Source organism: Gobius niger (genome assembly GCF_951799975.1).
Source record: "Gobius niger genome assembly, chromosome: 9".
In the NCBI taxonomy this organism is placed as follows: Eukaryota; Metazoa; Chordata; class Actinopteri; order Gobiiformes; family Gobiidae; genus Gobius; species Gobius niger.
Window position 1 is genome coordinate 1,110,232 of NC_136860.1, and position 25,669 is coordinate 1,135,900.

General features: G+C 43.7%; 1 protein-coding gene across 2 annotated transcripts; it reads right to left on the reverse strand.

Annotated features, from left to right (window-relative positions):
* Positions 1 to 1,854: 1,854 nt before the first annotated feature.
* On the reverse strand, positions 1,855 to 25,073 carry LOC306967660 (cyclin-T2-like). 2 transcript variants are annotated; one of them, XM_079562761.1, is made up of 10 exons: positions 24,818 to 25,073; positions 23,941 to 24,022; positions 18,655 to 18,783; positions 18,529 to 18,589; positions 16,293 to 16,355; positions 14,644 to 14,689; positions 8,643 to 8,806; positions 7,900 to 7,970; positions 3,137 to 3,644; positions 1,855 to 2,233 (listed from the first exon to the last, which is right to left on the reverse strand). In XM_079562761.1, the coding sequence occupies exons 1-10, from the start codon at positions 25,057 to 25,059 to the stop codon at positions 2,172 to 2,174; spliced, it is 1,428 nt and encodes a 475-aa protein (XP_079418887.1). In that variant the 5' UTR covers positions 25,060 to 25,073; the 3' UTR covers positions 1,855 to 2,171. The 2 variants fall into 2 exon arrangements, with proteins under 2 accessions (XP_079418887.1, XP_079418886.1); XM_079562760.1 differs by having other exon boundaries at positions 16,260 to 16,355.
* Between the last annotated feature and the right edge of the window lie 596 nt (positions 25,074 to 25,669).

Genomic DNA, 25,669 nt, shown 5'->3' on the forward strand with positions numbered 1-25,669 from the left:
CATACTTCACAAGTTCTTGCGTCTTGTTAATTATGAACAAGCCTTTTAAAATCTAAATGAACCCCGACATACACGTCCCTCGTCCCGCCGTGGGGGCTGAATCTCAGCCCTCGACCCTAACGACTGCGACCCCCCCGTCGTAGACCAGTGGTGCTTAAGTGCGGCCTGGGGTCCAAATGCGGCCCCCACATCGCCAGAGATGGTATTTTTACAGCCTTTGATAAAGAAAAGGTTTGGACACTTTTGTTGTAGACGATGTATCAGCTTTAGTTTGCCACAAGGATCAATCCAATTCAAATTAGCTCCTAAAACAATCTTATTCACATGATTAGTTTACCAAATTAACACAAATGCAATTGAATATTTGTAGCCTAAAAAAAATAATAATAATGATAATAAAATAAAATATGATTAGCAAAGATTTCCAAAATCCACTCATAAAACAGTGACAGGCTGACATGAAAGAGCTATAACACTAAGTGAGGCCATAATATTTTTGACTCGTGGCTGAACTGGCTCAACTTTCTCCAGCTCTGCCAGGGTTGGCAAAAATGCATCTCAAAATACTGAAGATCGTTGCTTTAAGGGGGAAATACACGTCTCACCTTTTTCACCCCGATCTGTTTTCAACAGCTCGCAGCAAAAAAAAAAAATGAACTAGTTCATTTTTGGAACTATGAACGAACTATTTACTTTAAACAATTATGAACTATGAACGAACTAGTTCATTTTGAAATTTGTGAACTGAACTTTGAACTAGTTCATGTAGAAAATGAACTTTCCCAACACTGAAGGCAGTTATTCTAATTTACTGCATTTACAGACCAACAGAAGGTTTGTCATCATTGTAGTGTGATATAGACTGGTGCTATGGGACTGACAAAAGCAGAACACCCCCTCTTTAAAGCAGAACACCCCCTCTTTAAAGCAGAACACCCCCTCTTTAAAGCAGAACACCCCCTCTTTAAAGCAGAACACCCCCTCTTTAAAGCAGAACACCCCCTCTTTAAAGCAGAACACCCCCTCTTTAAAGCAGAACACCCCCTCTTTAAAGCAGAACACCCCCTCTTTAAAGCAGAACACCCCCTCTTTAAAGCAGAACACCCCCTCTTTAAAGCAGAACACCCCCTCTTTAAAGCAGAACACCCCCTCTTTAAAGCAGAACACCCCCTCTTTAAAGCAGAACACCCCCTCTTTAAAGCAGAACACCCCCTCTTTAAAGCAGAACACCCCCTCTTTAAAGCAGAACACCCCCTCTTGGCATAAATCTACTTGAAGCAACAGATTAAAGGTTTGAGTAGATTTGGTCTGGTCTTGAGCGAGATAAAAACTCTAGTAGTTATTCTCTTAATTCAGACAGTTCAGTGAATTTCTCCTTTGTGAGATCAATAAAGGATTATCTTATTTCACATGAAAAACAATTGTCTGATTTGAAGTGGGTTTTATTCTTGTTCCATCGGCGCTACAGCATTTGTATCTTGGATTAGTTCCAATCGACTCAAATTCAACATAGAAGAACTTTAACTCAAGCCATTTTCATTTATCTCATTTATGATGGTCATGTTTCCAGTGTTGTGCTTCACTTTGGGCTAATAATCAGCGGCGTCGGCCCTCGGTCTAATCGGCCTCCCCCTGATGTAGACGATGTATCAGCTTTAGTTTGCCACAAGGATCAATCCGGGGTCCTAAACTGTCTTTATTATACTGTATATAAATGATCTTTCTTATTTATCAAACTGAAATATAAACTATTAGCTGATGACAGAAAGTGTGATGGAAATGACATTTTTAATCCAGTGTTTGTGATTCAAAATAAAACCTGATGAAAGTCTGCAGTGAACCGTCCCTGATCACATGAATAAAACTCCAGGACCCGTTTGGACATGGCTTTTATTGTCGAGTGATTTGGAGAAACTGAGGAAAGGCACGATTTCCTTTACACAGCGCCACCCTGAGGACCCCCGCTGTAAACACGGCCCTTTACAGCCACATGAACAAAAACCAAAACAGAAGCGGGAGACGAGGAACCGAAACGTCTGCGTCCAAAGCCTTAAAGGAAAGTCTCGTCTCTGTAAACAGCGAGTGTGTGGGGGAAGGGCAGGCGTCTGGACGGGGCACTTCAGGCGCTGGGTTTATGTGGGTTTGGGAAGAGTCTGAGGAGTCTGTGGAGGTCAGTGTCGGTGCTCGCCCACGTCCCGCGGCGAGTCGGAGGAGAAGAGGTGCGGCCGCAAACCTGCAACAGCAGCAGCAGATGTTTAAGGAGACGAGTTAATAATCAAACACAGGCTCAAAGCGGCGTTCACCGACTCATGTGCCACTTTACATTTACATTACAGGGGGCGCTAACGCTCTCTCGTACCTGACAGAGTGCACAGGCGTTTTTGGATGAATGAATTTGTATCATTGCATCATAGTTAACTTAACTCCCACCTGAACCGAGCACATTTTCTCCAGTTTGGCTTTACCCCAATCCAAAAGCTTCTGGAAAAAAGCTGTGAAAATAGCGACAAAACTGGGACAAAAACAATGATAGAAATGTGACAAAAAAGTGACGAAAAATTGAAAAAAATGTGACAAAAAAGTGACGAAAAATTGAAAAAAATGTGACAAAAAAGTGAGAAAACATTGATGAAAAAGTGGCAAAAATGTCACAAGAAATTGACAAAAAAAAGACAAAAAATGATCAAAATGTTGCAAAAAATTGACAAAAATGTGATTAAAAAATGACAAAAAAATGACAAAAAAATGACAAAAAAAGTTACAAAAATGAGTTGAAAACCCGACAAAAAATGATGGAAAAAAATGTGATGACGTGAGGAAAAAGATCCTCTCGGTTCAGGCGGGAGTTAAGAGGTTAAGTTTGTTAAAAATGAGGGATGCCCCGATCCAATACAGGTATCGGATATCAGAGCCGATACTGGACAAAATTCGATATCGGGTACAAATATCCGATACTGAACCGATACCAGTTTTGACTTTTTTAATCTCACTGGTATCGGTTAATATCGGCAAACACTCAAACCCCCAGTATCGGTATCAGAAGCAAACAGCTGATCAGCTCTCTTAAACACATGTAAATGATATCGGCCGATATATCGGGCCGATCGTTTTACAGCTCGGTGTAAATGTGTCCCACCTGCCGGGCTCTTGTAGACTTTGGCTCCGCCCCTGATGGCGTTCTGCCGGTGGTTGTGAGTCCTCTTCCGGTCTCCCCCAGTGGGGCTCTGCGGCGCCCCCCTGTGGTCGGACGAGCCCTGCGTTTCCTGTCGGACGCGCTCGTCTTTACCCCTGGGGCGCCGCTCGCTCCGGTCGGCGTGGTGATGCCTCCGCTCCTTCTTCACGTCCCTGCGCTCCGCCCTCTCCGCCCTGACCCCGCCCTCCTCCCCGTCCCGCGGCGAGGGCTCGGGTCTAAGGCTGGCGTCGGGCACCGAGGGGGCGTGAGCGGGGCCGTGAGCGGGGGCGAGGCGGCTCACGGGCCAGTCCGAGGGGGGAGGAGGCAGCAGCAGCGAGGGGGGCGGGTCCAGGAGCAGCGAGGTGGGCGGGTCCAGGAGCAGCGAGGGGGGCATGTCCTGCAGGGAGGGCCCGGGCAGCGCGTCAGACGATAGAGAACTCTCCGTACGAGGCTTTTTAGCGGCTTGTGTCGCCTGCGGCACAAACAGTTCAAACATTTAGCCTCTGACCCCTGACCCCTGACCCCTGACCCCAGCCAAAACACGCCAGGAACAAACAACAACAAGCCGGGAAAGCAACAGCAAAATAAAAAGTGACAAAGTGACTCTTTCTAAACATCTGGAATATCAGTTGGAGCCATTTATGCCTTTATCAGTGTTTGGCCTCCTGCCACTGTGGGGCGCTGTGGGGATCCGGTTCTGTATTACCTGCACTATAACAGGGCAGAGTCACAGGCACACAGGTGTGGCAGGTAAAGGTAAACTGTCCTTTGACCCTGTGGTTTGTATTAGGGCTGAACGATTTTGCAAAAAATCAATATTGCGATTTTGATTTTATTGCGATTTTCCGCTAGTAACTTTTTGTTGCAATACAATTAAATATTTACTGCTGATTTAATAAAGTATTACTCACTCTTAAGTCCTTTATAATTACATGGAATATAATTCCAAATAGTCCACAGTCATTTAGCCACATCATTTCCAATAAGCTTATATTGAATTATTTTTTTGTAAATAGCCTAAATAATTACTTGCTTTTTGCTCTTGTGTTTTTAGTGGTTGTGAGATAAGTTCTTATCTTTATCCAAAACATTCCCAAACATAAGCCTTGAAAGAACATCAGCTCAGGCTCAGCTTCATCTGTGGAGCCGAGACGTGTGACTCCGGATCAGGGCATCAGAGCGTGTAGCGCTGCAGCTAACGCGATGCTAACGGAGGAAACAGCAATAGTCCTTAGCGCTGCAGCTAACGCGATGCTAACGGAGGAAACAGCAATAGTCCTTAGCGTTGCAGCTAACGCGATGCTAACGGAGGAAACAGCAATAGTCCTTAGCGCTGCAGCGAACACGATGCTAAAGGAGGAAACAGCAATAGTCCTTAGCGTTGCAGATAACGCGATGCTAACGGAGGAAACAGCAATAGTCCTCAGCGCTGCAGCTAACGCGATGCTAACGGAGGAAACAGCAATAGTCCTTAGCGCTGCAGATAACGCGATGCTAACGGAGGAAACAGCAATAGTCCTTAGCGCTGTAGCTAACGCGATGCTAACGGAGGAAACAGCAATAGTCCTTAGCGCTGCAGCTAACGCGATGCTAACGGAGGAAACAGCAATAGTCCTTAGCGTTGCAGCTAACGCGATGCTAACGGAGGAAACAGCAATAGTCCTTAGCGCTGCAGATAACGCGATGCTAACGGAGGAAACAGCAATAGTCCTCAGCGCTGCAGCTAACGCGATGCTAACGGAGGAAACAGCAATAGTCCTTAGCGCTGCAGCTAACGCGATGCTAACGGAGGAAACAGCAATAGTCCTTAGCGTTGCAGCTAACGCGATGCTAACGGAGGAAACAGCAATAGTCCTCAGCGCTGCAGCTAACGCGATGCTAACGGAGGAAACAGCAATAGTCCTTAGCGCTGCAGCTAACGCGATGCTAACGGAGGAAACAGCAATAGCCCTTAGCGCTGCAGCTAACGCGATGCTAACGGAGGAAACAGCAATAGTCCTTAGCGCTGCAGCTAACGCGATGCTAACGGAGGAAACAGCAATAGTCCTTAGCGTTGCAGCTAACGCGATGCTAACGGAGGAAACAGCAATAGTCCTTAGCGCTGCAGCTAACGCGATGCTAACGGAGGAAACAGCAATAGCCCTTAGCGCTGCAGCTAACGCGATGCTAACGGAGGAAACAGCAATAGTCCTTAGCGCTGCAGCTAACGCGATGCTAACGGAGGAAACAGCAATAGTCCTGAGCACTGCAGCTAACGCGATGCTAACTGAGGAAACAGCAATAGTCCTGAGCGCTGCAGCTAACGCGATGCTAACGGAGGAAACAGCAATAGTCCTGAGCGCTGCAGCTAACGCGATGCTAACGGAGGAAACAGCAATAGTTCTTAGCGTTGTAGCTAGCACTATGCTAACGGAGGAAACAGCAATAGTCCTTAGCGCTGCAGCTAACGCGATGCTAACGGAGGAAACAGCAATAGTCCTTAGCGCTGCAGCTAACGCGATGCTAACGGAGGAAACAGCAATAGTCCTTAGCGCTGCAGCTAACGCGATGCTAACGGAGGAAACAGCAATAGTCCTTAGCGCTGCAGCTAACGTGATGCTAACGGAGGAAACAGCAATAGTCCTTAGCGCTGCAGCTAACGCGATGCTAACGGAGGAAACAGCAATAGTCCTTAGCGCTGCAGCTAACGCGATGCTAACGGAGGAAACAGCAATAGTCCTTAGCGCTGCAGCTAACGCGATGCTAACGGAGGAAACAGCAATAGTCCTGAGCGCTGCAGCTAACGCGATGCTAACGGAGGAAACAGCAATAGTCCTTAGCGCTGCAGCTAACGTGATGCTAACGGAGGAAACAGCAATAGTCCTTAGCGCTGCAGCTAACGTGATGCTAACGGAGGAAATCGCGTGTCTGTGCGATTTCGGAATTGCGTTGTGTAATATCGCGATAAAATGACAAATGCGATGAATCGTTCAGCCCTAGTTTGTAGATGCTGTCAGGTAAGAAAACCTTTCTGGAACAGCATTTTGTGTGGACACGTTTGGCCGCTACAATCACCTTTACTCCGGAGTTTCTTTAAAAGAGGGGGTATTCTGCTTTTTTCCGTCCCATAGCACCAGTCTATATCACACTACAATGATGACAAACCTTCTGTTGGTCTGTAAATGCAGTAAATTAGAATAACTGCCTTGTATAAAATGTCTCTCTCAAAATGGCTGTAGTGAATGTCTTGAAATAGGCCTCTGTCTCTTTAAGAACCTCTGAGCCTTTCGGACACGCCCCCTCCACACGCTGTCTGTGGCATCAGTGGGGAGGGGGTTCTGCTGAGGAGCAGTGGTTGGTTACTCGGCTCGGAGGCGTCTCCAGGAGGTGGGGGCGTTCCTAGGAGGACTCAGGCAAACCTATCCCTAAAATGGCCGCCATCAGAGTTTTTACAGATTACTCAGAAATACGTGAATGTGCCAAGGCAACACTTCAGCCATGTTTTTAATGAGGGAGTGACAGAATAACAGGATGGAAAAATTGAAAAAGTCCATTTTACAGAATAACCCCTCTTTAATAAGTCTTTTCTGGCATTAAAACAAGCCTCATCTATTTGGAAAATGGTGACATATATGATTCTAACTCTGTAAAACAGTTTGTGTTTTGTGCTGTTTGTTTGGACTCAAGTTATTGTTTTTATTGTGTGACTGAACAGATTATAAAGTGCTTTATCAGGCCCAAAGCGCTTTTACAGGAAAGGAACCAGTCACTCAGTCAAATGTAACAGATGTAACCCATGTAAATAAGTCACATGTTTTAAAATCTGTCACATGTTTAATGTAATTACTTTCATTCTAAATGTGTTTCAGACTAACGGTAAATAAATGGTCATATTTACATTTACCTTTGTTTGGCTCAAAGCATTAAAGAACCTCCCTCTCTCAGTCACACACGGGTCACACACTGGGTCAGAGGGAGCGAAGTGTCTTGCCCGAGGACACAACAGAGTGACTGATTGTGATTGTCTCAGGGACTAAGGTCAAAAACAGCTTTGGAGCTAAAACTGAACATAGATGTTGAATAATGTGCATCGCCCCTGTTCAAATTAATTAATTAAAGGGGGGGTATTATGCAAAATGGACTTTTTCCAGCTTTCCATCATGTTATTCTGTCACTCCCTCATTAAAAACATGGCTGAAGTGTTGTCTTGGCACATTCATGTATTTCTGAGTAATCTGTAAAAACTCTGATGGCGGCCATTTTAGGGATAGGTTTGCCTGAGTCCTCCTAGGAACGCCCCCACCTCCTGGAGATGCCTCCGAGCTTTGGTCACCAGCCGAGTAACCGACCACTGCTCCTCAGCAGAACCCCCTCCCCCCTGATGCCACAGACAGCGTGTGGAGGGGGCGTGTCTAAAGGCTCAGAGGTTCTTAAAGAGACAGAGGCCGATTTCAAGACATTCACTACAGCCATTTTGAGAGAGACATTTTATACAAGGCAGTTATTCTAATTTACTGCATTTACAGACCAACAGAAGGTTTGTCATCATTGTAGTGTGAGATAGACTGGTGCTGTGGGACTGACAAAAGCAGAACACCCCCTCTTTAAATAAAAACAAACAGGATTTGAACCGCTGACCCTCCGGTCACTCGACGACTCGCTCTACTCTGCGCCACGTCACCACATAAACTTGACCTTGACCTCAGACATCAGGAAGAGCCAACACTTCAATAACCCTTCAGTCTCACCCTCCAGTTCCGGATCCGTTTGAGTCGACTCGGCGTCTTCTCCAGAATCTGCAGGAACTCGTGAGTGAGCTCTGAAACACAGCAGGAAGTGAGAACAGCCACACGTTAATATACAATAACACAAACTACATATACAACAACACAAACTAAATATACAATAACACAAACTAAATATACAATAACACAAACTAAAGATACAGTAACAGAAAGTAAAGATATAAGCCTGGACAAGGCCAGGGTTTAATGTGTTATTAATATTGATAACAAAGAGTGAATGAAAACAGCCTAAAGTTTAGCCCCTGTGTCTGCACCTGCCCCTGTGTATGATCCTCCAGTCTTTAGCCGCCGCTGTCTCACAGGCAATGACCATATTTGGATCACACAGAAAATGACCATATTTGGATTACACCGGAAATGACCTTATTTGGATTACACAGGAAATGACCATATTTGGATTACATCTTGGTCACAGCCTTTCGTGCCACACGCTGCATGATCTGAGAGTGATCATACAGCGTGATTAAAGCAACAGATCGGAGAGTATAGTGATTAAAGCAGCAGATCGGAGAGTATAGTGATTAAAGCAGCAGATCGGAGAGTATAGTGATTAAAGCAGCAGATCGGAGAGTATAGTGATTAAAGCAGCAGATCGGAGAGTATAGTGATTAAAGCAGCAGATCGGAGAGTATAGTGATTAAAGCCGCGGTTGGCCGGTCTGAAAGTGGGCGTGGCCCTGAACCCACCGTCCAGCAGCTGCAGGGTCACCGTGGGGTCGACGTACTCCCACCAGTGCTTCCCGTCCGTGGACACGGGGATCTCCCAGTTGGACCACTTACAGGCCAGGTGGATGCAGACGCAGGCGATCACGGTGGGCCGGTGCTGCAGGCAGAAGGTGGTGAGGTGGAGACTGCGGGGCCAGGGGGCGGGGCCAGAGGAGAGGGGGTGGGGCCAGGGGAAAGGGGGCGGGGACAGGGGGAGGAGCAGCGTTAACCACAGACTCCAGAGTCAGCTCATTCATGTTCAACACCAGAACAATCCTTTTTCAGATACAGAAACCGAAATATTCTACAGAACTGACTCCTTTTTCTAAAATCCAATTTATTCCTTTGTCCACTTTCTTCCTTACTATTTTCCCCATTTTAAATCACTTTCCCCCCCAATTCAGTCAAAACTGCAGCAGAATGTGATCGAAATGTTGCTTTAAGTTTAGATTCAAGGCCAGTGCTTTTTAATGGGTTTAAGGCCAGAGCTTTTTAATGGGTTTAAAGGTCCTATATCATGCAAAATCAACTTTTTGGAGCTTTTAGCCATGTTGTTATGCTATTTCCTTATTAAAAACACCCCCAGAGTGGTTTGTGGCTTCATTCACGCAGCTCTCAGTAATCCTCCTGAATCCTGCTCTCTGAGCAGCTGCTCCTCCCTCTCCTGGTGAACGACTGACCTGTTCAATTGTGTCGTAACAACGGCGGAACGGAAGTGCTCGACGTCTGTAATGTAATGTCTTAATTCTATGCTTACGGCCTGATTTTAATTTGTAAAACAGCGTTTTCATTATTTCTGTCATAAGAGAGAAACAAAGAGTAAAAAATGAAAAAAAAAAAAAAAAAAAAAAAAAAAAGGATGTGCCCGAGGTGCTTCCAGGTCAGCTGAGGCCAAAACAAACACATCGCGTCTGAACAGATCAGTCATGTTTGCGCTGCAGCTGTGAAGATGGAGCTCGTTACCTATTCTGGACACAGCTGTTCTTTATTCTAACGATAATGTCACGGAGAAAAAGAAGCGCGTTTGGCTACGAGGACGAGGAGTTTATATTCAACCCTTTTCAGGAAGAGGCCACTCAGCTGTTTTTTTCTCCGGGATTCAGCGACTATCAGCCAAAATATTGTTTTTCTGTGACTGTCTCTGATGGATGTTTGGTGAACCTTCGCCAGAATCAAAGTGGATTAACTTTTATAACCAACGCGAGTCCCATAATGTAAACAGCGATGGAGCAGAGGGTGAGTCAATCCAAACGTGTGTTAGCATATTAGCATGTGTGTTAGCATATTAGCATGTGTGTTAGCCATTTATGAAGCTGTGTTGCAGATGTCAACTCCTTATAACTGCATCGTGAAGTGACTTCACTTATTGCTGTTTATTTATATTACGGTAAAGTATGTGCGGAGAGAGGGGGCGGAGTTAACTGAATCGAAGCGTTGTGTCTTCCGGGTTTGAAAAATACCTCCAGAAAACACTTATATTTATCACAAAAATGAGTGCTCCATAATGGTAGAGGTACAATATATCATATAAATGCCTATACTTAACTTTGGAATGGCTAAAATAGCATGATATAGCCCCTTTAAGGCCAGTGCTTTTTAATGGGTTTAAGGCCAGAGCTTTTTAATGGGTTTAAGGCCAGAGCTTTTTAATGGGTTTAAGGCCAGTGCTTTTTAATGGGTTTAAGGCCAGAGCTTTTTAATGGGTGAAAGGCCAGTGCTTTTTAATGGGTTTAAGGCCAGTGCTTTTTAATGGGTTTAAGGCCAGAGCTTTTTAATGTGTTTTAAGGCCAGAGCTTTTTAATGTGTTTAAGGCCAGAGCTTTTTAATGGGTGAAAGGCCAGTGCTTTTTAATGGGTTTAAGGCCAGTGCTTTTTAATGGGTGAAAGGCCAGAGCTTTTTAATGGGTTTAAGGCCAGAGCTTTTTAATGGGTTTAAGGCCAGAGCTTTTTAATGGGTTTAAGGCCAGAGCTTTTTAATGTGTTTTAAGGCCAGAGCTTTTTAATGGGTGAAAGGCCAGAGCTTTTTAATATGTTTTAAGGCCAGAGCTTTTTAATGGGTTTAAGGCCAGTGCTTTTTAATGGGTTTAAGGCCAGAGCTTTTTAATGTGTTTTAAGGCCAGAGCTTTTTAATGGGTGAAAGGCCAGAGCTTTTTAATGTGTTTTAAGGCCAGAGCTTTTTAATGGGTTTAAGGCCAGTGCTTTTTAATGGGTTTAAGGCCAGAGCTTTTTAATGGGTGAAAGGCCAGAGCTTTTTAATGGGTTTAAGGCCAGAGCTTTTTAATGGGTTTAAGGCCAGTGCTTTTTAATGGGTGAAAGGCCAGTGCTTTTTAATGGGTTTAAGGCCAGAGCTTTTTAATGGGTTTAAGGCCAGAGCTTTTTAATGGGTTTAAGGCCAGAGCTTTTTAATGGGTGAAAGGCCAGTGCTTTTTAATGGGTTTAAGGCCAGTGCTTTTTAATGGGTTTTAAGGCCAGTGCTTTTTAATGGGTTTAAGGCCAGAGCTTTTTAATGGGTTTAAGGCCAGAGCTTTTTAATGTGTTTTAAGGCCAGAGCTTTTTAATGGGTTTAAGGCCAGAGCTTTTTAATGGGTTTAAGGCCAGAGCTTTTTAATGGGTTTAAGGCCAGTGCTTTTTAATGGGTTTAAGGCCAGTGCTTTTTAATGGGTTTAAGGCCAGTGCTTTTTAATGGGTTTAAGGCCAGAGCTTTTTAATGGGTTTAAGGCCAGAGCTTTTTAATGGGTTTAAGGCCAGTGCTTTTTAATGGGTTTAAGGCCAGAGCTTTTTAATGGGTTTAAGGCCAGTGCTTTTTAATGGGTTTAAGGCCAGTGCTTTTTAATGGGTTTAAGGCCAGAGCTTTTTAATGGGTTTTAAGGCCAGAGCTTTTTAATGGGTTTAAGGCCAGAGCTTTTTAATGGGTTTTAAGGCCAGAGCTTTTTAATGGGTTTAAGGCCAGTGCATTTTAATGGGTTTAAGGCCAGAGCTTTTTAATGGGTTTAAGGCCAGTGCTTTTTAATGGGTTTAAGGCCAGTGCTTTTTAATGGGTTTAAGGCCAGTGCTTTTTAATGGGTTTTAAGGCCAGAGCTTTTTAATGGGTTTAAGGCCAGAGCTTTTTAATGGGTTTAAGGCCAGTGCTTTTTAATGGGTTTAAGGCCAGAGCTTTTTAATGGGTTTTAAGGCCAGAGCTTTTTAATGGGTTTAAGGCCAGAGCTTTTTAATGGGTTTAAGGCCAGTGCTTTTTAATGGGTTTAAGGCCAGAGCTTTTTAACAGCTCAGGATTTCGATCACATTCTAGATCTGCAGAAAAGTCAATAAACACCTGAGATTTGAAGCTGAGCTGAAATAAAGAGCAGGTTACACCACACACACACACACGTACAGACACACACACACACACACGTACAGACACACACACACACACACGTGCACACACACACATGTACAGACACACACACACGTACAGACACACACACACACATGTGCACACACACACATGTACAGACACACACACACGTACAGACACACACACACACACAGACAGACACACACACACATGTGCACACACACACACACATGTACACACACACACATACAGACACACACACACACACACACACACACGTACAGACACACACACACGTACAGACACACACACACATGTGCACACACACACACATGTGCACACACACACACACGTACAGACACATGTACACATGTACACACACACACACATATATACAGACACAGACAGGAGGACGCTGATGATTAAAGGAGACACGTTCTTTTGTGAGTGTTCCTGTTGTTGGGGAGGTCGCAGCTCATTCAGATCAGATCATTTTCAGCTTTTGAAAGTGAAGATATTACTGTGCGGATGATGAACTACTCTACTACAATATAGCTCCCTTTTTATCCGCTTAAAAAATCCACATCGTTTAACTTTGTGTAATTACACTTTATTGTGTAACACTTCATGTAACCATATGTAAATAGTGAAAACGTGGAAGAGCTCAGTAGCTTCTGTCTATCTGTCTCTAAGCTCAGGTAAGAACATCTCAGTCTGGAAAACACTGTTCTGTTCCTTTAAGAAATGCAAAGATTTCATCAAACAGTGGAAAGAGAATTGGAAAAACAGGAAACTTTTGAGCCCAAACTGCAGCGGAGCAGGTTTTATCTTCGTGGTTCCCAAAGTGAGGGTCGCAGGATGACTTTGAGACTTTGTTCTTTACATTCCTGACACTGAATGATGTATTTTTGATTAAAACAGGATTATTATGAAATGAAGTCTCCTTTAATCAGCATGCTCGACAGGACTTAAGATCTAGTTAATAAGTATCTTATAACACAGTACTCAGAGTATTTCATAAGTAATAACTAGAGTAATAGGAGGTACTTACCAGAGCCCATGTAAAGCTTACTCTCTCTGTGTTAGGGCTACACCTCAGTCTGAATAAAAATGCACTTTAACCCGAGGACGCACTAACTTCAGACCTGCATTCAACCCTCTGCCGACAGGCCTCAGTACACCGCTGTGCCTGCGGGGGGCGCTGCAGGGGGCGGCGGGGGCGGGAGGAGCCGAGACTCTGGAACTCTGACGCTAAAGGTTCACGTTCACGATACAAGTGAAAAAAATATGCAAAACTAGATTAGAAAAAGGATGTCAGACGCAGCTACAAGGCTACGAGAACGACCTCCAGGGGGCAGTGTCTCCTACAAGGCTGTGAAGAACTGGATGTGAGACTTTAAATCATATTTGGAAGGCAAGAAACTGCATGTGAACAGGAAACCTTTTAAATCTAATTACATCTGGTGCGCCCGTATATCTGACACACATCTGATCTGAGATCTGAGGTCCTAAAACACTGGAACGCTAAAGAGCTGTGAATGTACTTTGTCTCTATTATTGTTAATCTATAGTTATTCAAGTAACAAATACATTTGTTGTTAATTATTGAATAATTTAGGTGCAAAAAATAGTTTTTTGTTTTCAAATAAAAGGCCATTAATTACAGCCCAGTAATGAACTCGATGAAAACATTTTAATTGAGTCCTGCCACTAGTTTCTAAATAATAAGGTGTTAAGATGAAATCTGAATAATGGATCGAGCCAGGTTTAAATTTATGGCTTAATTTTGTGACATATAGACTTTTTCAGAGGAATTTTAGGTCCCGTTTAACCTGGCTAACACCAGGCTGCTGTGTGCGCTCGAATCATTTCGACCATGGCCCAAATTTTGCGTGGATTTGGGAACCAATCACAGAACGAGGAGGGACGGTATACGGAAGCTTGTAGTTTATTTACGGATTAAAAAAATAAAAAAATAATTAATGGATCAAACATGACAGCAGCAGACACAACGCTATTTTTCGATCGAGCTTTAGGCCGTGTTCTAAATAGTTTAGCTTGAAAGTTTACAGCGGGTACGTCATACGTCATCGGATACGATGATACGATTGGCTGTGGCCTCGTGCAGACGCATGAGAGACTTTTGTAGCGCCCCGTAAACCACACCTCTCCTACGAGACAATGAATTAGTGTCCCCAGACTAAATATCACTTGTGATTTTAGTCTGGTGTTAGCCAGGGTAGGTCCCCTTTAATTTTTTAGTGGAAAAATCTGCAAAAACGTTTAGAGATTAAGTTATTATTGCTTTATCTGTGACGAGGCGCAGTGTGACGCGTGTCCCTTTAATATTATCGAAAAGCTCCGCCTCTCGCTCTCTTGTCCTGCCTCTCGCTCCGCCTCTCGACTCGCTCTTTCGCCCCGCCTCAGGCTCTCTAGCTCCGCCTCTCGCTCCGCCTCTCGACTCGCTCTCTCGCTCCGCCTCTTGCCCCGCCTCTCGCTCAGCCTCTCATTCTCCCGCCTCTCGCTCTCTTGCCCCGCCTCTCGCTCCGCAGCGCTCCACGCCGCAGCACCACGGCCCGTTGGACAGCAGAGGGCGCCCTGCATCACTGGAAGCTACTGTGCGCTCAAAGTGCAGTAAAGTAACCACCTGTTGGTAGCCATGAAATACGACGTCTGCGCCAGATCCTTACTCGCTGCAACACAGAGAGGCAGAGGCTTAAGAAGAGGTTAAAACTTTCATCACAGAGAGGCAGAGGCTTACAGAGCGACCTACAGAAGGTTAAAAACATCATCACAGAGAGGCAGAGGTTTACAGAGCGACCTACAGAAGGTTAAAATCATCATCACAGAGAGGCAGAGGTTTAAGAAGAGGTTTCAAACATTAAAATCATCATCACAGAGAGGCAGAGGTTAAAATCATCATCACAGAGAGGCAGAGGTTTAAGAAGAGGTTTCAAACATTAAAATCATTCATCACAGAGAGGCAGAGGTTTACAGAGCGACCTACAGAGGGTTAAAAACATTATCACAGAGAGGCAGAGGCTTACAGAGCGACCTACAGAGGTTTAAAATCATCATCACAGAGAGGCAGAGGTTTACAGAGCGACCTACAGAGGTTTAAAATCATTCATCACAGAGAGGCAGAGGTTTACAGAGCGACCTACAGAGGGTTAAAAACATTATCACAGAGAGGCAGAGGTTTACAGAGCGACCTACAGAGGTTTAAAATCATCATCACAGAGAGGCAGAGGTTTACAGAGCGACCTACAGAGGTTTAAAATCATTCATCACAGAGAGGCAGAGGTTTACAGAGCGACCTACAGAGGTTTAAAATCATTCATCACAGAGAGGCAGAGGTTTACAGAGCGACCTACAGAGGTTTAAAATCATTCATCACAGAGAGGCAGAGGTTTACAGAGCGACCTACAGAGGTTAAAATCATCATCACAGAGAGGCAGAGGTTTACAGAGCGACCTACAGAGGTTAAAATCATCATCACAGAGAGGCAGAGGTTTACAGAGCGACCTACAGAGGTTAAAATCATCATCACAGAGAGGCAGAGGTTTACAGAGCGACCTACAGAGGTTAAAATCATCATCACAGAGAGGCAGAGGTTTACAGAGCGACCTACAGAGGTTTAAAATCATTCATCACAGAGAGGCAGAGGTTTACAGAGCGACCTACAGAGGTTAAAATCATTCATCACAGAGAGGCAGAGGTTTACAGAGCGACCTACAGAGGTTAAAATCATCATCACAGAGAGGCAGAGGTTTACAGAGCGACCTACAGAGGTTTAAAATCATTCATCACAGAGAGGCAGAGGTTTACAGAGCGACCTACAGAGGTTTAAAATCATTCATCACAGAGAGGCAGAGGTTTACAGAGCGACCTACAGAGGTTTAAAAGCATTCAACACAGAGAGGCAGAGGTTTACAGAGCGACCTACAGAGGTTTAAAATCATTCATCACAGAGAGGCAGAGGTTTACAGAGCGACCTACAGAGGTTAAAATCATCATCACAGAGAGGCAGAGGTTTAAGAAGAGGTTAAAACTTTCATCACAGAGAGGCAGAGGTTTACAGAGCGACCTACAGAGGTTTAAAAACATCATCACAGAGGCAGAGGTTTAAGAAGAGGTTAAAACTTTCATCACAGAGGCAGAAGGATTAAAACCTGCAAAGCCAATGTTTGTAATGACATTTACAAACACAACAATGTTTCTTTAAAGCAGAACTCCTGAATGAAGAATCATCACAGAACAAACCTGTTTTACTGAGATGAAGAGAGAAGGTCGTACCTCTGACTAGCTGCGTGCACTTGACCACATCAGTGTGAGGGTGGTCTATAGTGACCTCGAAACCTGCACACAGACCACAGACCACAGACCACAGCGTCAGACAGGAGCAGGTCTGAGTCATCCTTTATCCTCAAGTCTCTCCAGTCGGGCACCGTTAAACCACACCAGTGTTTAGTTTAGGTACAACGAAAAGTATCAAACGCAGGAACCCAAAAATAATCTCCAAGAACAATATTTCTCCCAATTCCTCCCATTTATCCTAATTTTTAAAGCAAATTTATTCCCAATTTTCCCTATTTGTTCCCTATTTTTGCCACAGTTTCTCTCATTTTTTCCCCATTTATTCCAAGTCATTTCGGCTCAAATAAATATTTTCTTTTTCTTATTTTTGCCCCATTTTTCAGTTGTTTGCCCAAAATTTTCCCCTAATTTTTGCTCATTTTTAATACTAATTTATTCCCAATTCTTGCCACAATTTCTCAAAATTTCCCCCAAGTTATTCCCCATTTTCCCAATTATTTCTTATTTTTTCCCAATTCCTTTCCCCCATTTTTGCTCATTTTTATTAGTAATATTTTCCCAATTTTTTCTAATTTATTAACCTAATTTACACCCCTTTTTCCCCCCCACAATTTCCTTATTTTTGCCACAATTTCTCTAATTTTTTCCCAAATTATTCTCCATTTGCCCCACATTTCTTGACAGATGAACCTTATATTGTAACAGTGAAGATCTTCCACACAGTATTGTTCTGCTTTCTGGTTCTAGACGACACATATTCGAGTATTGGGAGAAGTATCATTAAAGTACTGGTATGGGTGATTAAAGTATCATTAAAGTAGTGGTATGGGTGATTAAAGTATCATTAAAGTACTGGTATGGGTGATTAAAGTATTAAAGTACTGGTATCTGTGATAAAAGTACTGGTATGGGTGATTAAAGTATTATTAAAGTACTGGTATGGGTGATTAAAGTATTAAAGTACTGGTATCTGTGATTAAAGTACTGGTATGGGTGATTAAAGTATTATTAAAGTACTGGTATGGGTGATTAAAGTATCATTAAAGTACTGGTATGGGTGATTAAAGTATCATTAAAGTACTGGTATGGGTGATTAAAGTATCATTAAAGTACTGGTATGGGTGATTAAAGTACTGGTATCTGTGATTAAAGTACTGGTATCTGTGATAAAAGTACTGGTATGGGTGATTAAAGTATCATTAAAGTAGTGGTATGGGTGATTAAAGTATCATTAAAGTACTTGTGTCGGTGATTAAAGTATCATTAAAGTAGTGGTATGGGTGATTAAAGTATTATTTAAGTACTGGTATGGGTGATTAAAGTATCATTAAAGTAGTGGTATGGGTGATTAAAGTATTATTTAAGTACTGGTATGGGTGATTAAAGTATCATTAAAGTACTGGTATGGGTGATTAAAGTATTATTAAAGTACTGGTATGGGTGATTAAAGTATCATTAAAGTACTGGTATGGGTGATTAAAGTATCATTAAAGTACTGGTATGGGTGATTAAAGTATCATTAAAGTACTGGTATGGGTGATTAAAGTATCATTAAAGTACTGGTATCTGTGATTAAAGTATCATTAAAGTAGTGGTATCTGTGATTAAAGTATCATTAAAGTACTGGTATCTGTGATTAAAGTATCATTAAAGTACTGGTATCTGTGATTAAAGTATCATTAAAGTACTGGTATCTGTGATTAAAGTATCATTAAAGTACTGGTATCTGTGATTAAAGTATCATTAAAGTACTGGTATGGGTGATTAAAGTATCATTAAAGCACTGGTATCTGTGATTAAAGCACTGGTATCTGTGATTAAAGTACTGGTATGGGTGATTAAAGTACTGGTATGGGTGATTAAAGTACTGGTATCTGTGATTAAAGTATCATTAAAGTACTGGTATCTGTGATTAAAGTATCATTAAAGTACTGGTATCTGTGATTAAAGTATCATTAAAGTACTGGTATCTGTGATTAAAGTATCATTAAAGTACTGGTATCTGTGATTAAAGTATCATTAAAGTACTGGTATGGGTGATTAAAGTATTAAAGTACTGGTATCTGTGATTAAAGCACTGGTATCTGTGATTAAAGTACTGGTATCTGTGATTAAAGTACTGGTATCTGTGATTAAAGTACTGGTATCTGTGATTAAAGTATTATTAAAGCACTGGTATGGGTGATTAAAGTATCAGTTGGCGTCAGACTCTCACCCAGAGCCTGCAGGATGATGGACTCCAGCAGCACCAGCTCCTGGGCCTGTTGCAGATACGCCTGAGGAGCAGACACACGTTACTGAGCGTCACAGCAGGCGTCCCGGTTCAGGGGTAAATGCTCACGTTGCTCTTGGTGTCCAGCGGGGGCTCTGTGGGGTTCAGACACGCGTGGGCCACTTTGATCACATGCTCCAGTTTACGAGGCTGCTCCTCCACCTTCGCCGCCAGGAACAGCGTCGTGGGCGACATCGTCTGAGGGAAAAGGACATTTCAAACACCTGAGCAAAACCACCGCCTGATTCAACCAAACTAAACCCTGACATGAACAAACAGCCCCGTCTTCAGGCTGAGGTTCATCACACTTTCCCTACAGGCCATGTGTGAGCGCTCAGATCTGACCGGGTCTGCCCCCTGGACCGATGAGCTCCAGCATTAACAGAACAGGCCACTGTTTGTCCACACTGAGAGCGGTTCTTACCTGAGCTTAGACGAGTTGATGTGTACCTGCCTGGTCTTTATGCGTGTGCTCAGTCACGCACAAAGACCAAAGATACAGGCGGTGTCCGAATGTCCACCCTAGTCCCTAAACCCTCATTCACTACATAGGCCCGCACTATATAGTGACTATATAGTGACTATATAGTCACTATATAGTCACTATATAGTCACTGATTCTGTTGGTGATTCGGACACAAGCCACTACTTTCTCTGAGCTGCGTGACGTCACGCGCGCTGCAGCGTTTCTTTTTATCAGAATTTATTTATTGTTACAAACGTTTATTTTATGAAACAGAACGACTGTCTTGGCTTTTACAGGTGTTTTATTTGACATTTAAATTAAAATTAAAACTATCACAAAAAAAAGTCACCCCAGCGTGAGCTCAGAGACGCCGACAGTCGGTCAGAGCCCGGTGTCCGAACACCAGCAGATTGAGCGACTACATCTGATAAAAGTTCAATAAACTCCGGGAATAAAGTATTTCTGTGATAAAAAACAAACTCAGAGACAGTGGAATATTTATGATAAATACGAGTCAGAGACGCTTTTACTTCACATGGATTTTACATGAATAACTTGGATTATTCGAGAGGAAGGTTAGCAGCTAACGTTAGCATGAAGCTATCGGTCATTTAACAGCTCCAGCTAAAGGTTAGCAGCTAACGTTAGCATCTTTTCACTGTAACCGTTTATATTTAGGTCGTTTATTCCTGAGAAACACAAACACTCGACTGAAACGGCTGATTTACTTCAGTCGTGTTTAGTTCACAGACCTGTCTCTGTCAGGCTCTTCTCCCACTCTCGCAATGCATTGTGGTCTATATTGACCCGTTTAATGCCCATCGATGCTCACTACTTTTCGAGATGCATTGTAGCCTCTCCTCCTCTCCTCTACGGGGCCAAACAGGGGTGAAGTCAGAAGCGACCAAGCTCTTCCACGTTTTCCCTGTTTAAATAGACGTCCGCACAGTAAAGTTGAAGCACTCCAAAGGTGTTATTACGCCTCACAATATAGTTCCCCTTTTTTATCCGCTTAGAAAATCCACATTTTTCATTTTGTTTGACTAGTACACCGCGGGTCTCCGGCCGTGGTGGTGGCCTGGCTACTGTGTATAAACATACATACACGTGTCGCTTACTGCCCACCAAAGCCTACAGTAGTTTTGAACTGCAGCTCTTTTTATTTGAGTCAGTCACCCCTGTTTTGTGTGCCATTGTCTATCGCCCTCCAAAGCATAACAAAGATTTTATATCTGAGTTCTCAGAATTTTTGGCCGAGTTTGTCCCATTTTATGACAATATCATAATTTGTGGGGATTTTAACATTCATGTGTGCTGTCCATCAAACTCTTTAGCATCTGAGTTCCTCTGCTTGTTAAACACCTTTGACATGCCACAATCAGTAGGCCTACATGAACCCACACATAATCTTGGCCACACACTGGACCTTATCATTTCACATGGACTCCCTGTAGTACTACAGGAAATATCTCGGACATGTATCTCAGATCATTTCCCAATTCTTTTTAATTTCTCGGCACCCCCTTCTGCATCCAACCCCCTCACTGCACCCACCCGCCGTCGCATCATTTCCTCCTCCACCCCTGCTCAGTTCGCCACTGCCTTTAAGACCACTGCTCTGTACACAGAGACAGTTGTGGCTTCCCCTGTCTGCCCAGATGATGCTGTTTCCTCCTTCCACTCCACCTGCACTGCCATCTTGGACAGTATTGCACCATTTAGGTGCAAATCTACTAAAATCAAGCCAGACCCGTGGCTCAATGAAACCACCCGAGCCCTGAGGCAGCAATGCAGACAGGCTGAGCGCAGGTACAGGAAGGACAGGCTTCAGGTGTCTATGGAGATCCTGAGGGAGAGCCTTGCTAGCTACCAAAAGGCAGTCAGGGAGGCGAAATGCCAATATCTGTCGAACATTGTCTCCTCCAGCTCTAGCAACCCTAGGGTGCTCTTTAACACCATACAGTCTGTGATTAGTCCTTCTGGCAGCGTGCTGAAGAATGTTTCTGAATCGACATGTGAAAGGTTCCAGAAGCATTTTGTGGACAAAGTGGCATCAGTGAGGATGGGCATTGGCTGTAATGCTCACTCTGTTGCTTTTTATACTCCTCCACTGCCCCCTGCTGTTCTCAAAGAGTTCAAGCCTGTGACACTGTCTCTCCTCTCTGAGGTGGTTCAGGGGACGAGACCCACAAACTGTCCTCTAGATATTATTCCATCCAAAGTTCTCAGAGAGGTTTTTGACACAGTTGGCCCATACCTTCTCGCTCTGTTTAATAGCAGCCTCAGCACTGGATCTGTTCCTGCAGCTTTTAAGCATGCTGTGGTTAGGCCACTATTAAAAAAACCTAATCTTGATCCTGCTGCTCTGTCGAATTTTCGACCTGTCTCTCACCTACCATTTCTGTCAAAGGTTTTAGAGAAACTTGTTTTTATTCAAATGCAGACCTTTTTAGAAAATAATTCAATCCTGGAGAAATTTCAATCGGGCTTCAGATCCCGTCACAGTACAGAGTCAGCCCTGCTTAAAGTCCACAATGACATTTTGCTGTGTTTGGATTCCAAGCAGCCAGTGCTTTTAATGATGCTGGACCTGACTGCGGCGTTTGACACCGTGGACCACGCAGTTCTCCTCTCCCGGCTCGCGGAGCATGTTGGTGTTCAGGGCACGGCCCTGCAGTGGTTCAGGTCCTACCTGACTGACCGGAGCTTTGCTGTGATGGTCGACGATTATTCCTCCTCTTCTGCCCCGCTGTCATCTGGGGTGCCACAGGGTTCCATCCTTGGCCCGGTCCTATTCTCACTGTACATGCTTCCGCTCGGGTCCATCATTTCTAAACATAATTTGTCCTTCCACCTTTATGCTGATGATGTCCAGATCTATTTACCGGTACTCCCCAACACTGCCTCTGCTCTCGAATCACTCCATAGCTGCCTTTTGGACATTAAACTATGGCTTGCTCAGAACTTTCTCCACCTGAACGAAGCAAAATCTGAATTTGTTCTTTTTGGTTCCGGGGATGTCCTTCAATTTCATTCCAGGGTCATGGGTCCAGTTCGCGATGCAGTTCGGAACCTGGGAGTCGTCTTCGACCGCGAGCTGAATTTTAAACAACAAATAAATGCTGTTGTCAAAGCCAGTTTTTTCCAGCTGCGCCTTTTGAGCAAAGTTAAACCCTTTCTCTCGCGCCACGACCTGGAGAAGGCAACGCACGCATGTATCAGGTCTCGGTTGGACTATTGCAACACTCTCTACTCAGGCCTTCCACAGTCGTCACTCCACCGGTTACAGTTAGTACAGAATGCAGCAGCCCGTCTTCTCACCGGTTCATCCAGACACAGCCACATCACTCCCGTCCTCTCCTCCCTGCACTGGCTCCCGGTCCGTTTTCGGATTGATTTCAAAATTTTAATGTTTGTTTTTAAAGCCCTTCATGGTCTCGCTCCGTTATATCTAACTGAGTTGGTGACCGTACATCGCCCCAGCAGAGTCTCCGGTCTCTGATCAAATGGTTCTGGACGTGCCCAGGTCCCGGTACAAACAGTGGGGCGATCGTTCTTTCAGGGTTGTAGCGCCAAAACTGTGGAACAGCCTGCCCCTCAATCTGCGTGTTCTCACTGAGCTGTCCCTCTTTAAATCTAGATTGAAGACACATCTCTTCAAACTAGCTTTTAAGACTTAGATCGCACTTGTTTGATTGATTGATTTTTTAATATTGTTTTATCTTTCTGTGAAGCACTTTGGTCTTCCTTGTGTTGTTGTAAGGTGCTATACAAATAAACTTTGATTGATTGATTGATTGATTGATAGACTTGGATCGTGTAACTTCTCACTTCTCATATTCAAACAGGTCAAACGTGGCAGAGCTCAGTCGCTTCTAACTTCACCCCCGTTTGACCCCATAGAGGAGAGGAGGAGAGGCTAAAAACTAACAACATCTTTGGTCTGTGTGCGTGACTGAGCACACACGTAAAGACCAGACAGGTACACATCAACTCGTCTAAGCTCAGAAAAAAACATTTACACGACAACAGGGTTAGGCAAGTTTGCGTCGTGGGGGGGCAATTTTCATCATTGCCAAAACACCCGAGGGCCGAACCTCAACATAGCCTAAAGCAAAGAACTATTTTCTGCAAATGCCAGTTTTCATCAGTGTTAGGGCTTTGGTCCGAGGACCCAAATAAAACTGTAATTTGTCATATATTGTATAAAATATTGTATTTTCCACACATGTTTTTTGTTAAACAAGCAGTAGATTTCCCTTTAAGACTGAAATAATGATCAAAACAACGCAATAACTTTCATTTTAACAGACACAGTTAGTGTTTCTGTGCAGTTTCAGATGGAAAATATTGAATAAAAGTTCCCTATAGACTCGCGACCCACAAAAAATGATTCCGTGACCCACTTTAGGGTCCCGACCCACCAGTAGAGAATCACTGTTTAACATTATATGACCAAGAGGGACGTTCTGAGAGGACATTTTTAAAATATGGACACTATTTCTCTTACTTTAACAGGTATTTGATCTTTATTTGCATAATAATACTTCTCAGAATCATCTTGGGGGCCAGAGGTTTTGTGCTGGAGGGCCGGATTTGGCCCCCGGAGCTGACGCTGCCTACCCCTGCTGTACAACAACAAAAAGTCAGGTACCTCAGGTTAAACAAAAATATGAAACGCTTTCCTCTTAGCTTCACACATTAACACTACGGTATCCCCCGATTTATCATTGATTCATAGACTTTTACACATCATGGTGCCTTTATCAAGACCTTCTCCGCAGCATCTGTCCCTCACAATATTCAGTACATTTAAACGATTCTTGCAACATTCTGACTGGTATCGTAAAGCTCAGCAGGACAGGTACAAACACCGAAAAGGGACTTACATTTCTGTGGAACTTGGTGAAGGAGTGGTGCATGTAGAAGCGGTGCATGTAAACAATCGCTGTGTTTATGGTCAACTGGGAGCTGGAGTAAAAGTCAGGGTTAAGGAACAAAACAGGGGACATTACACAGTGCACAAAGCAGCAGTTTCAGCCATATTCAACCCAACATTCCCTCCATTCTACCATTTTAATCACGTATTTCGCCGTTTGTTTTTTACTTCTATCGAGCCGTAAAAATTCTAAGAAGGTGCCGTTAACCTTTGGGCGCGTTAGCATGTTTTAGCCTCGCTCCCCACTCAACTAAACGCAAATAAAAGCTTTATAAACACTGTATGATCTTAGGAGGACATTACTTAAACCCATCTCAAACAGTGTGATGTTTTATCGTCACTCCGAGCCCGCGCAGTCTACTTTTTGTGGCGTTTTAGCGCGGAGTTAGCATATTTTAGCTTTGTTATAGCAATACATATTTATACATTTTCTAAAATATATAACGATATACATCAATCTAGAGTCGTGCTTTAACTGTATACATCCAGGTATCGCCCACGAAGCCATCAATTAAATATGTCCTCATTGATATTTCATTTTATTCCAAGTTTGTTTTGCACCAACACTTTACAGGCGTTAGCTCCGTTAGCATGTTTTTAGCCTCACTCCACTCCGTGCCAACTTTTCAATTACGGCCTTTTAACTGATTTTCTAAACTTAGGAGTCGTGCTTTTACGTGAGGAGACATTATGTAAAACACAAGTCAGGCCTACTTGGTTTTATCCTCATTTACACATCGTGCAGTTGAACTTTAGTGCCGTGTTAGCTCCGCGTTAGCACGTTAGCTTAACGTTAGCCGCGGCTCTCCCCACGCTCGGGCGGATACACGTTGAGTCTCTGGCCCATGTCCTGGATGAGGTTTGCGGCCTGCTGGCGGTAGGAGAGCTCCCGGTCTGGCTCCACTCCGCAGCGGCGCGACGGGGTGTTGAGCAGCTGCTCCCGGGTGAAGAACCAGCGCTGAGCCCGGGGCGGGGGGCCCTGGGCCGCGGCTCTGGGGCTGAGTGCTGCGGGGGAAGGGGCTGCTGAACACGGGGCCCTGAGGCTCTGAGGTCCCGGGGCCGCCGCCATCTTGCCTCCTCCTCTTTTTTTCCTCCGGCAGCAGCGTCACTGCGTAAGGGGGAGACGTCCGGACGCAGGGAGATATGGTTTAGGGGAGAGCGCCGCCAACAGGACAAGGGTGGAATAGCAAGAGCGCGTATAAATATGTTTTAACCTCTTAACTCCCACCTGAACGGATCCCATTTTCTCCAGTTTGGCTTTAACCGAATCAAAAAGCTTCTAGGGAAAAAGCACCAAAACAGCCACAAAAAATGAGAAGAAAACAAGGATGTAAACGCAACCAAAAAGTGGCAAAAGCTCAACAAAAATGTGACAAAAATTCACCAAAAATGTGACAAAAATTCACCAAAAATGTGACGAAAATTCAACCAAAAAGTGACAAAAATTCAACAAAAATGTGACAAAAATTCAACCAAAAAGTGACAAAAATTCAACAAAAAATGACAAAAATTCAACCAAAAAGTGACAAAAATTCAACAAAAATGTGACAAAAATTCAACCAAAAAGTGACAAAAATTCAACAAAAAATGACAAAAATTCAACCAAAAAGTGACAAAAATTCAACAAAAAATGACAAAAATTCAACAAAAATGTGACAAAAATTCAACAAAAATGTGAC

What these genes read in the sequence shown, in the direction of transcription:
- LOC306967660 (XM_079562760.1), bottom strand. Translation starts at nt 25,059, where the DNA reads ATGGCGGCGGCCCCGGGACCTCAGAGCCTCAGGGCCCCGTGTTCAGCA. An exon ending in TCACCAAGTTCCACAGAAAT is followed by an intron (nt 18,784 to 23,940) that starts GTAAGTCCCTTT and finishes CTTTTCCCTCAG; the next exon opens with ACGATGTCGCCCACGACGCT. An exon ending in CATCATCCTGCAGGCTCTGG is followed by an intron (nt 16,356 to 18,528) that starts GTGAGAGTCTGA and finishes GTCTGTGTGCAG; the next exon opens with GTTTCGAGGTCACTATAGAC.